Below are 12,695 nucleotides of genomic sequence, written 5' to 3'. Positions count from 1 at the left end.
AGTCAAAACAAACCACCATAATTGGTGTAAGTAGCGCAGGGTGATGAGGACAAAAATAATAATGATGCAATAATGTAGGCTTTTGAAACCCACGATGAGTGTTATTTTGAAAAGCAAGAAGCTCCCTGCATAGCCTTGTCATGTCTTTAAGTCAGTGGTGTAAGTATTCAGATTCTTTACTTCAGTAAGAGTTGAAATACTACAATAATACTGTGTGTGTGTGTGTGTATATATATATATATATATATATATATATATATATATATATATATATATATAGTTAAAGTAAAAGTACAGTATCTTTATCAGCAACATGTAATAGTATCGAAAATACAAGTATTCATGCAGCAGGATGGTCCCTGTCATATGATTATTATATTAAAATAATATTGAGGCATCAACATGTAAGCATTGTAATGGGGGGGGTGTTGTTCAATCCTGGCCTCCTTTACCTAAAATCTGTTTTTTCTTTCTTCCTACAAGGTCAGCAAGTACATCACCATATGTATTTTGAAACCCAGGTCTGAATCAACGGCATTGAATGGCTAAGCTGAAAATCAGCACTTGGATCATGAAAAAACAGGATTAAAAAACACCATTTAAATGGAACAGTGCTGCAAGATGCTTTTGGGATGTTAAGTTACACTGATGCTTAATTCAATTCATGCAGATTATGCTGCCTTTTAACCAGGAGGCGTATTCAGGCATGATGAAGTATTTAAAAATAACCTAGTTTAATTCATAGTCCGATAAAGTAACCCTCCTTCCTGTTAATACTCTACTTCTGTTCACTGTGAATTGGTATTATGTTGCTTGCTTTGATTTAGAAAAAGTTATTTGGTCTTGGTTACAGTTGATTGTTGCCCAATCACTCCTGAAGTTATCACAATGTTTACCATTTCTCAAAATATGGTCTACTCACCTCCATATACTCTTGTTAAAATGTTCAATGATATGCCACATAAACCTCAATATGTAGAATGTAAGGATGGCATCTCCATTCATTCCTCTAGAATTCAGCCTGTATGCATGCTCACCTTTCTGGTACTGCAGCCAGAGCTGCTGCTGGGCCTTCTTGCTGGGGAAGTAGATGCTGCAGCTGAGCTCAGAGCCATACAGGGCCTCAGACACGTAGTGGCTGCCATATTGCTGGAGAAAAGCCAGCAGCTCCTCACGTGTGCTCTCCGCTGACAGTGTCTTCAGCACCTTAGAAAAGCCTACCAGGTCAAGGAAAGGAAGGAATGATGATGATTTTGTTAGAAGGATGGGTTGGATATTAAGGTCAGCCGTATGATGTGATGGTTGTTAGAAATGTGCAATTATTGTCAAAATCAGGATCTATCAAGGGCAGACAGATACACAAATAGAGAGATTGAAAGACAGATAAGACTGACAATATGCAGAATATACTGTACATCAAAGCTGTATAGGTTAGTTTAAAGACATTGATCAGTGTTAAGAAATTACAAGGTCAGATTATTCAGACATTGACCTGTAGACAAGGTGATGGAGCTGAGTTTAACTTTGTACAGATTGCTGCGCACTCTCCATTGTTGAACCATAGGATAACCCACTGCCTCACTGAATTGAGCATCCCCTAAGAAAGACAGAAACAATGTAACAAGGAGACAAATTAAGACAGAAGGAGAGATGCAAGAAAGACAACAAACAACAATTTAAAACTAATTACAAAACTCAGATTCATAAAGAGGACCTGCAATTCAAAATAAATGAATACATAAATAAAATCCATCATTTCATTTGAACCATTTATTGCAGATCTACTGTATTGTTATCCATTACTGCCTTAACATCATTTATTATCACAGCCCATATCCCAGCTGCTCCCCGATCAATGGCAGATATATAGTGCAACTCCGATTGGATTGCTGACATTAGAAGTAGGAGCAATCTTGCCTTTCTCTGCAATTCGATTACCAAACTTTCACGCCAGTTTAGAACTAAAGCCACAAAAGTGAAGAGCAAGGGGAAAAAAAATAAACTGCTTATGGGAACCTTGATCCTGTGCCTCTGGAAAACGTTTTACACCTGAGACATTCATGCACGGTGAAAAACGGGCAATTTAGTTTCTCTCTGTGTGTGTGTGTGTGTGTGTGTGTGTGTGTGTGTGTGTGTGTGTGTGTGTGTGTGTGTGTGTGTAATTCTGGTGAAAGCAGAACCCAAGTAAAAATCTCAAGGGTCAGTGTGGATCAAATGCCAATTTATCTAATGGAGGGATTACGGAACAGATGTGCAGTTGCAGGTTTCAAGCCAAATATCTAAGTGACTGTTCCCCCACAAGATGGGGTGGAACAGTCGAGGAAAGGATAAAACAGTGAAACAGGAGTTTACAAGGTCCAATACACACGTGTATGTGTGTGGGCATGTATATGCATAATACGTGTGATTGCATTTTGAGATGGAGTTCGGGGTTTAACGACACAATGACAAAGGACCAGCCCATGTCTTTTAAAATGATCTCGCACAAAAAAAAGGATTTCGCAAATCAAATTTCACAAAAATGTTTTTCTATTTAAAACATGTTCACTTCTCTCTGGACAAATGTCACATGACAGAGACATTACTGGGGTTTTTCACAGACATAATTTGTTTAATATGCTGCTGTGTTCTTCTCTTCTTTAGAGAGTCATATTGGTTGTAGTCAGTTCTGAATTTATTTAGCACGTGAATGGATCATAGAGAGATAATAGACCGATTACTCACAACAGGAGAGATCGACAAGGAAAAAAGGCCATATCCCCAAACTCACACACCCTCACCTGTAAGGAGCTGCAGGTTGGGCAGGGGCTCGGACAAAACCCCTCGACATTGTTCCTCTACTGGTAAGGGGATGACCATGAGACCGTCGGCTAGCTGGGGAAAGTCCTTGATGAAGTTGTTGTCCCTGAAAAAGATGAAAAGAAAGAAAGGGTAAACATTTTGTTCCATTTAGTACCAAAAGGTAACAAATCGTAGTGACTACCAAGTACACACCTCTAGTCTATCTGAAGGTTGTGTTTAACAGTCAGGGGTGCAGCTACACATTCTGAACTGCATGAAAACAACTTAACAACAAATATCTACAGTCCTGACATGTTCCAGTGCCCTGTCCAGCTTCTGGCCTTCTAAATCATTCAGAGACAGGGATTTGGAGATTTTTCTGTTTTTCCGTCTTGCAAGTTCTTCTATGATAATGTTTTATTCACTGATATTTCTCCTCTGCTTCACAGAGGTTAGAATTAAGGTGCTAAGCTCATCAGTTGCTCATTATTATTGAGAAAATATTTAAACACATCAAGGTGTAGATGCTGTTTCTTGCCGTAACAGTAATCCGTTCCATCAAAGAGTGACAGAAATGAAAGACTTCATCACTGGTTGTGTCAACATCAATAACATGGGTACAAAGCCAAAACGTAAGTGAGTGAGTGAGTGTGTGCATGGGTGCGTGCGTGCGTGCGTGTGTGTGTGTGATGTTTGGCAGAAGAATAAAGAAAACAGCTGTGTCCCTGAGTTTGAGGGCAGGGGAGAGCTGCAGGCAAAGATAAGACAGACCCCCTAGAATCTCCTGGAAAGAATGATAATGTGAAAGGAAGTGTGAGGGAAGGGTAGAAGTAGAAGACCCACATACTGTTTCTCTCTAGTGAGAGGAAACAGTGATCACCCATAAATGCACACAGAGCTGATATGTTTGAATGGATGCTCTAAACATGTTTCCAGCCTTTTTCACTTTCCAATCTATTTGTAGCCCTATGCTATCTTACAGTGGACAAATCACTTGCAATATAAATACCAGTAGTCTTGCAAGTAGAAAAAAAGTGCATGTTCCGCTACATTTTTGTACAGTAGATGGACTGTTCTGGTTGATCCAAAGCAGTTGCAATTCATTTCCTGTCAAAAAGATGAGTTGTCTTGCTGCATTCTAAAGGCATGGCAAGCAGCAGCAACCCTATTTCCCATAATCCACTTTTATGGGACCAAGTCTCAGAGCATAACCTTGTGCCACAGAGACTCTTCTTCGTATAATAATAATAATAATAAATTGAATTTATATAGCGCTTTTCACGAACTCAAAGTCGCTTTACAGGGTATAGATAATAGAGACAAACAAACAAAACAAAACAAAACAAGATTCAGGCACAGATAAAAAGGGGAGGGGCGTGGGGCTAGGGATAGGCAGTGGTGAAGAGATGGGTCTTGAGGCGAGACTGGAAAATGGTGAGGGACTCAGAGGTGCGGATCTCTTGTGGGAGGGAGTTCCAGAGCCTGGGAGCTGCCCTGGAGAATGCTCTGTCCCCAAAACTGCGGCGGTTGGACTTTTGGATGCAGAGGAGACCAGCTGAGGTGGATCTGAGGGACTGTGAGGGTTGGTACGGGGAGAGGAGGTCAGTAAGGTATGAGGGGGCCAGATGGTGGAAGGCTTTGTAGGTGAGGACCAGGATTTTGTAGGTGATCCGGTGGGAGATAGGAAGCCAGTGGAGTTGTTTTAGGACTGGAGTGATGTGGTGCCAGGATTTGGAGCGGGTGATGAGTCGGGCGGCTGAGTTCTGGACCAGTTGGAGTCGGTTGATGTTGGTGGAGCTGATGCCGAGTAGAAGTGAGTTGCAGTAGTCCAGTCGGGAGGAGATGAAGGCGTGAATGAGTCTTTCAGCAGCGGGGGGTGTGAGAGAGGGTCTGATTTTGGCAATGTTGCGGAGGTGAAAGAAGGAGGTTTTAATGACATGACGGATGTGGGGCTCAAGGGAGAGGGTGGAGTCAAAGATCACACCAAGGTTACGGGCCTGGGGAGATGGGGAGACAATGGTGCCGTCGATGGTGAGAGTGGAGTTATTGATTTTGCTGAGTGTGGATTTGGAGCCTATGAGGAGGAATCCTGTCAGTTTTTCATCCTGTTCCTCTCTTTCTTTCTAACTCTTTGAGTCCTCTAACCACAAAGCCTGTTAGACGCAATCACAACCTTAGTGTTACAATACACCGGTGGAAGGATTGACTCAAGGGCAGAGGATGAGAGAAGAGAGGGAGAGAAGAGGTGCTGTAAAAAGATTACTGTGGCTTATGGTCACAGAAAACATATTGATTGCAAAATTAAATCAGCCAGCTTCACGCCGAGGCTCAGAGAACCTTTGGTGGCGTGTGGACCAAGATGATATGTAGCTTTATGGATTTTCAAGCCCAGATGTGGACTGTCCTTGAAACGCTGCATGGAGTTCCCTTTTTTTAGCCACTTTGCTCACAACACCCATTCACATTGTAGAGTTAAAAGAGAGACAGTATTAAAAAGAGTGTTCACTGCAGAGCTGCTCAAAAAGAAAACTGACAGATAAAAAAAGAGTAAAGACTAGGGCCTCGGGTCTTCGCAATGTCTGAGTGCATAAAAATCGTTAAATGTCCTTAACCTTCTCCTTCTTCTACCCTTAAGGAAAAAACATCTAAGGCAAGTGTAGATTGTTGGAGCATCTGTCCATTTTTGCACAGGTAAGTGGTGAGACAAATTCAGAAGAGTCAAAGTGTCAATCCTGAAGATTTCTGTTTACGTTGTCCTGTGAGACCACAGTTCCTTGGACTGAGTTTGTGTGTGTGTGTGTGTGTGTGTGTGTGTGTGTGTGTGTGTATTTGTGTATATGTGGCAGGAAGGGAGCTTGAAGCATCTATTCTGCCAACAGCTCATAAAAGGGGAGACACTCACAACCCAAACATATCAATGTGGTTAACGAGATGAGCCAGTTGCTTGTGTTTCAAGAAAGATCATCCCAATCAGCTGGCCATGGCTAACTTATCTCACCTAGGAGCGACAAATTGACATTTGACTTGACTTAACAAGCTGAAGCTTAATGAGCAGCAAACCTATAGAACTTCCTCAAGGCAGACATTTGACTTTTTTAACACAGGTATATCATTAATAGTCACTGCATTCTTAGGTGCTCCAGGGACATGCTAATCTGTGTGCTAACCCAATGATATTGCTTACTGAGACTTAAATGGAATAGAGCCATTATTATTCATCATTATTAGTTACACCTGTGCTTTTCCTGCAAGCACACATCAAAAAGCCTGCTGTGAGTAAAGGTCTATAAAAGAACAGCTACCAGCGTGAATTTGACTACCCAGCTGGACAATATGTCAGTTTTATTTTTTGTTTTTATAAACTATATTATTTAACTGGAGTTTTGCTGGACATGCTGGTTGTATTCACCCTTAAACAAAATAGCATTTACACATAAAACAGGCCTTTTTTTACAGTAGTCATTTTTGACTTGTCATAGTAAAGCACAGGTGTTATTAAAGAAATACAAAGACATTCTGGGAAATATGCATATTCGCTTTCTGGCGGAGAGTTAGATTAGAACATTGATACCACTCTCTCATGTCTATTCAATGTAAGGCTAAAGCCAGCAGCTGGTTAGCTTAGCTTAGGCAAATGACTGGAAGTGGGTAAACATATTATACCTTGTTTAATATGTACAATTCCACTCAGTTTTTGTTTAAAATGTACAAAAGCCAGCATGTAAAAACAATTCACCATATCAATGTACATCTACAAAATATGACAACTGAAACACTCTTATACAGTACCTTGTACAGTGATATAACATATTCATGTTCATTCTCCTGTTTCAAATTTCTAATTTGACTGCTCCAATTCCATTAAATTATCTTTTTTTAATCTGTTCTAGCTCTCACAAGCAGCTCAGGCCAGAGCTGTGTGTTCATACTGCCACTAATGAGGACTAACACAGGTGGCTGTAACAGTAATTGAACTTTATCCAGGACTCAATTTGCTGAATTTAAGACATAACATTTTTTAAACCAGGATTAGCTCTTCTAGATTAAGACCTATCTAAACTCTTTCCAGGTACCTGGGCAATTATTTTACACACACTCACCTACCCAGCCTGACCACACTTAACAATCTCCAAACCACCAGACCACACTTGCTGGGGCAATGCAAGCAAATTTGTGTATTTACTCATGTTTCATTCAGTACCCATGTGTGCTCATTAAGGGCAGTGGACACTGGGCTCCCTCCTGGCCAAACAGGCTTCCAATCCTACTTGAGTCTACAAGTGGCAAACTCTTCCCATTTAAATGTGAATCTCTAAAACACAAGATTTACAAATTGTATCTGGTGGTACAACTATTCGAGGCCAGCTAATGCATATTTTAGATCCAACTCTTGTATTTCTCCTCTCCCTCTTTCTCTCATGTCTCTTCCTGCCCTCTGTGTATATTTCAATTCAAACCACAGTAAAAATACATCTTAATATTACAGCATACTGAGCATTGTGTGTGTGTGTGTGTGTGTGTGTGTGTGTGTGTGTGTGTGTGTGTGTGTGCTTTTTTACAGGCAGTCATCAATGTCAGTATTTCTATCTATATAGTGTTACAATTGTTCACTGTTTATTTAGCCTAGTCCCCAGCTGTAACACTTTTTTCATTTGCTCTTTGCATCCCTTCCGTCTCTTATTCATTATCCCAGCTACACTTGCTCTCTCCTCCAAATCACAGGCATTCTGGTGATAGGCGCAGATAAGAGCTATGCTATCTACAAGTAAATTTAGAAAACCGTTTTCGTGCCTGTCTCTGTGTGTGTTTCAGTGTGTATCTGTCTAACTGAGTTTATAATAGGCATGAGGGCTATCTACAAGTCACCTAATTTCAAATCCCTGTGTCTGTTTGTGGCTGAGAACATATGCTAATGCATAGGTTTGACCGAGTATATAACTGATATTCAGTGGTACTTATCTAAACATTGTTTGAGGTAATTGGCTCTTGTGCTGTTTTGTCCGTGTAGAAACCTTATCCTCTCACAGCAGAACTGATTGGACACATTCTCACTACATTCTCAGTTCATTATCTACAAACTCAAGACTCATCTAGTCAACACTGGTGTCTTCTATTGGAAAATGACACTGAGTTCCTTCATGTTTTTTCCCTGTCACATTTTCCTTCACGTTGTTCTAAAGATTGTGGCACCTCTACTGAATAGAAGAACAACACACGTGACCTACCAGGAACCAAAATACCAATAATGAACATATGAGCTTTTGGCTGAACACTTTGGAATGCTGAAACCATAGCAGTATATAGACCATTTAGAGTGAACATTGTATCAACTACCAGTGACTAACTGTAGGTCTACTCTGCGGGTTTGAAACAGCACACTCTGGTATTCAGAAATCCAATCTTACAATTGTGGGACAGCCAACCCATCAGTTCAGAAAATGATTTATACGTGCATCCATAGCTTTTTTGTACCTTGGCTTCGAACAGCTCCCCAAACAATGAGGAAACTGTTTCAGCAAACTGTAAGCCATGCAGGTTGCTCTTTTCCACTAATTTAGAAGCTGCCTTTGTGGACTGATGCAAGCACTAACAAAGACTGCCTAATTCCCAGAGGAAACTAGTATTGAATATACATACAAAACCTGGTGCCAAGCTTGCAAAGGCTATATTCTGATTATTAGAGTCACTGTTCTAGCTCACCTACTAATTGAGCATGTGCAACCTTCACAGGTCAAGGCTGAACGAGGAAGTAGCTCTTGAAAGAGTAAAATACATTAACAGAAGACAGTTTGGACGATAATGTTAATGTTAGTGTGCGTCTTCACTTGCAAAATAAACAGTTTACAGTAGATAGTAGCATTAAACTGAATTTGTGTGCAATGCATCATGAAACATATTGTTACGATGCCATATCTCAGCAATTAACACTGCAATTAAAATCTAGCAAATTACTGAAAATATGACAAAAAATAACTTTTGCATCTTCAGCAGAAACTCTACAGAACTATCAATTAAATAAATAATGTGATGTCAAACAAAAAACTAAGAGTAAGGATCCAATGAGGCTTAGGTTTAAAGGTACTCTAAGCGATGTCACAACATGTTTTGTCACATACAGCAAACATCTCCTCACTATCTGCAAGCTGCCGGTCCCCTAAACACACTGTAAAAAAACACGTTCTATTTCGTATAGGCTTCGCCCTCTAAGCCACGCTATGGGTTTATCCCTTCGCGCATGCGCAGTCGTGAAGATTTTCTTTCCCGCCCTTGCGTACCGCTCGGGCTTCAACTATGTCCGCAAATACTGTATATAAACAGAGCGGACCCGTTGCTCTGCTCCCACTTTTTCTTCAAGCAAGCAGTATGAAGAAGATTATGAAGACCTCCGGCTTCTGGCTTTTGAGGTCGACGGAGAGGGGGACGGCAGCTGGGCAGACCGACGTGACACCGTCGACGCCCTGGAACCGCTGGAAGAGGGCGTCTTCGACGGGCACGAGTCCGATGACTCGTCTCCCCCGAATGACGATTCCCTCACCGGTTTTGCTTCCTCCCCACTGAGAGGACTGGAACTCGAGACAGGAATCGATGCCTTCCCACTACGGCTCTCCCCGTCCCCCCAGGATCAGGTTTGCGCCCAGGTTACTGACCGGTCTCACCAATGTGCGGCCCAGGGCTTGGCGGCGCAAAACAACATAGCTTTGCTAGCCTCCGCAGTCTCCGTCATGGCCACCAACCCGGAGGCTCTTCCTCCGGAGCTAGCCACGGAGATCGGCAAAGCTATGACCGCCATCCTCGCCCTCACCACGGCGACCACGGTAGCGCTGTCGAGGATCCAGGCATGGCAGACTGTGGCCCAGCGAAATATCTGGCTCCACATGTCACAGCTACCCCTGTCAGACGTGAGCTTCTGTACGGCCCCATAGCTCCCAATGGACTATTTGGGCCTTGCTTACAGATGGCCACGTCCCACCTTCACCAGGCGACCAGCGGCGGCTTGGCTACCGGAAAGCGGCTCCCCAACAGCAGCGCCACCGCTCCACCAACCGCCATAAGAGGAAACGCCCAACAGCCTCCGCTGCAGTTGCACCCTCCCAGGCTTCGACCTCCGCTCCTCCGCCTGCCACCCCACAGCGGCAGTCGGCCCCTAACCGGCAGGTTTCACAGGGCCGAAGGACAATGAAGGCGGCTCCCACCTGGTCAAACCCGCCCCCGGAGCCACGCAGCAAGCAGCAGCGACGGTGGCAGTGACGGGGCGCGGGGAACGTCTGTCCCTCCATTGTTGAAAACTGGAAACACAACGGCTCTTTTAAGGGCCACTTCAGTCTTTCTAAAGAGCAGTTTCCCTTCAACCAAGCAGCCCTTGTCCCCACTGAACATTACGCTGATGTCATGACAGATGTTCCCCACACAAGCACACACCAGGTCACCGCTGCTCGCGGAGCTCCACCGCTCTCTCACTATGCAGACAGGGGGAGCAAACGCCCACCCGCTACAATTAGCGCCACTCAGTTATCCTCCTTGTCAGCTGGGGTTCCCCTGGGCAAGGTGACGTCATACGTGACATTGTACACGGATGCGTCCCTCACTGGCTGGGGTGGGATGTGCGAATCACAGGTGGTGGGAGGGGAATGGCCACCTCCCCCTCTCCCACACATAAACTGCCTGGAGCTGTCCACTGTTCTGAAGGTTTTAAAGCACTTCGCACCAGTGGGAGACATGTTGTCGTACAAACAGACAATGTTACAGTAGCAGCGTTCATAAATCGCCAGGGCGGCGTGCGTTCGGCCCGGCTATTGGAAATAGCCAGGAGCCTTCTGCTGTGGGCACACAATCATCTGCTGTCCCTCGAGGCTGTTTACATCCCCGGGATACTAAACCGGGCGGCAGACCTAATGTCGAGGGGAGGGCCCTCTCACAACAGGTGGAAATTGAATCCCACTATCGTTCAGAAGCTGTGGAGCAGGTTCGGGGATGCGGAGGTGGATCTGTTCGCCTCATGAGAAAACACACAGTGCGCTCTATGGTTTTCCTTGAGCACACGGGACAATCCACCCCTCGGCGTGGACGCTTTCTCCCACTATCCCTGGCCCAGAACCCTCCTATACGCTTTTCCCCCGGTCCGTCTGATCCCTCGTCTCCTGGAACGCATCCAGGAGGAAAAGCTGTCGGTCATCCTGGTGGCACCGGAGCGCACAAGCGCATCCTGGTTCCCAATGCTGGTCCAGCTGATGGCGGGTCCCCCCTGGCAATTGCCGTGGCGCGAGGATGCCCTGTCACAGCTCGACGGCGCAATATCCACCCCCCGGTGATAACCCAGCGACTGTGGGGCTGGCTGCTGAGCGGGAACGCTTGCAGAGGTTAGGCTTGCCTCCTGCCATGGTGCACACTATTCAGAGCGCGAGAGCCCCCTCTACAACAGTGTGTTACGCGGTGCATTATTCCGCTTTCCAGCGCTGGTGCACGGAGAGGGAAACAGACCCTATATCGTGTCCCCTGCCTCTCGTGTTGACTTATCTCCAAACATTGGTAGATAACGACTTGGCTCCGTCCACAGTCAAAGCCTACGCAGCGGCCATTTCATCCTGCCACGAAGGCTATGGAGAGAGAACGGCTTTTGCACACCCCCTAGTAAAGCGTTTTTTGAAAGGGGTCAGACGACAGAAACCCGCCGTGATAACGGCTTATCTGATACAGTCTCCTGTCAGTGTATGAGAGAGAGAGAGACAGTGAAGGGAAAAAAGTTTAGTCTATGTTCCACTTGTGGGCTCTGGGTCGCAGGTGGCATTGACTACATCAGCTTCGCCCTAACCCATAGCGTGGCTTAGAGGGCGAAGCCTATACGAAATAGAACGATAGTTACATTATTGTAACTCCAGATTCTATGATTATAGGCGTAGCCCTCTAAGATTCGGGCCACCTGCTGCAGTTACATTAGCTGAAGAAAAAGCTTATGTTGGGAGCAGAGCAATGGGTCCGCTCTGTTTATATACAGTATTTGCGGATGTAGTTGAAGCCCGAGCGGTACGCAAGGGTGGGAAAGAAAATCTTCACGCCTGTGCATGCGCGAAGGGATAAACCCATAGCGTGGCTTAGAGGGCTACGCCTATACTCATAGAATCTTACAATAACGTAACTATCGGTCTCTGTAGACAGCCTATGGTCCACACACCATTGGGGGTGGGGGTTAGTGCGCTGAAGCACAGAAGGGAGGGGACGGGATGAGGAGGAGGGAGGAGCGAGCTAGTCTTCGTTTTGTTTGAAAATACTTTGAACGTCAACAAGAAGTAACGTCACCCAACATCGCTTAGAGCACTTTTAAGCAACTAGAATGATAAGGTTTTATATAAAAACACAATTGCTAACAAGCAAAACTTTAATATAGATATAAGTTAGCAATTGTGAACCAAGGTTGGTAGAGTTGAAGGCCAAATATATTTCCCCATCCAAATTTTAATGTCAGTTTATTACTTTTTAATAGTCATGCTCCGTTTACACAATCCTGTCAAATGATTCAGCACTGAACTGCATCCTGCCACACTTTAGTGACCACTTACAGCATAACACTGGAGTGCAGATGTTATGACACTGTGTAAAATCAGAGATTCTGCACTTTCAGTAATGACGAATAAATAACTAACTGAATGATAGGAAAAGCAGAAAAAAGAACAATCATGACCTTTACCACTAGAGGCTGCTCTTTCTCTGTGCCAAAGAAAAGACGTATGGCATCAGGACCGGGCCAGGGACATCAGTGTTTCTGTGTGTTTATGTCACTGCACTTAATGTGCAGCCTGCAGGGTTCTGTTGTTTTTGCTCTGTTGGACTCAAAGGAAAAAACAAACAAATTTGGGGTGTTGGACTGCACTAACTGGCTTAAAGCTCGTTTGTGGGATAGTCCAGAATGTAAAGAGAAA

General features: G+C 44.2%; 1 protein-coding gene across 1 annotated transcript in view; it reads right to left on the bottom strand.

The window, feature by feature from the left end:
- Positions 1–12,695, bottom strand: part of astn2 (astrotactin 2) — a 314,654-nt gene that overhangs the window by 61,821 nt on the left and 240,138 nt on the right. Inside the window, exons 14-16 of the mRNA XM_078271027.1 lie at positions 2,781–2,905; positions 1,493–1,597; positions 1,038–1,217 (exon numbers count right to left, since the gene is read on the bottom strand). Coding sequence (XP_078127153.1) covers positions 1,038–1,217; positions 1,493–1,597; positions 2,781–2,905 — 410 coding nt within the window. The remainder of the gene's footprint in view (positions 1–1,037; positions 1,218–1,492; positions 1,598–2,780; positions 2,906–12,695) is intronic.

The sequence above is a fragment of the Sander vitreus genome, chromosome 16 (assembly GCF_031162955.1).
Source record: "Sander vitreus isolate 19-12246 chromosome 16, sanVit1, whole genome shotgun sequence".
In the NCBI taxonomy this organism is placed as follows: domain Eukaryota; kingdom Metazoa; phylum Chordata; class Actinopteri; order Perciformes; family Percidae; genus Sander; species Sander vitreus.
The sequence above is the reverse complement of the archived record's forward strand: the minus strand, read 5'-3'. Positions and strand labels throughout refer to the sequence as shown.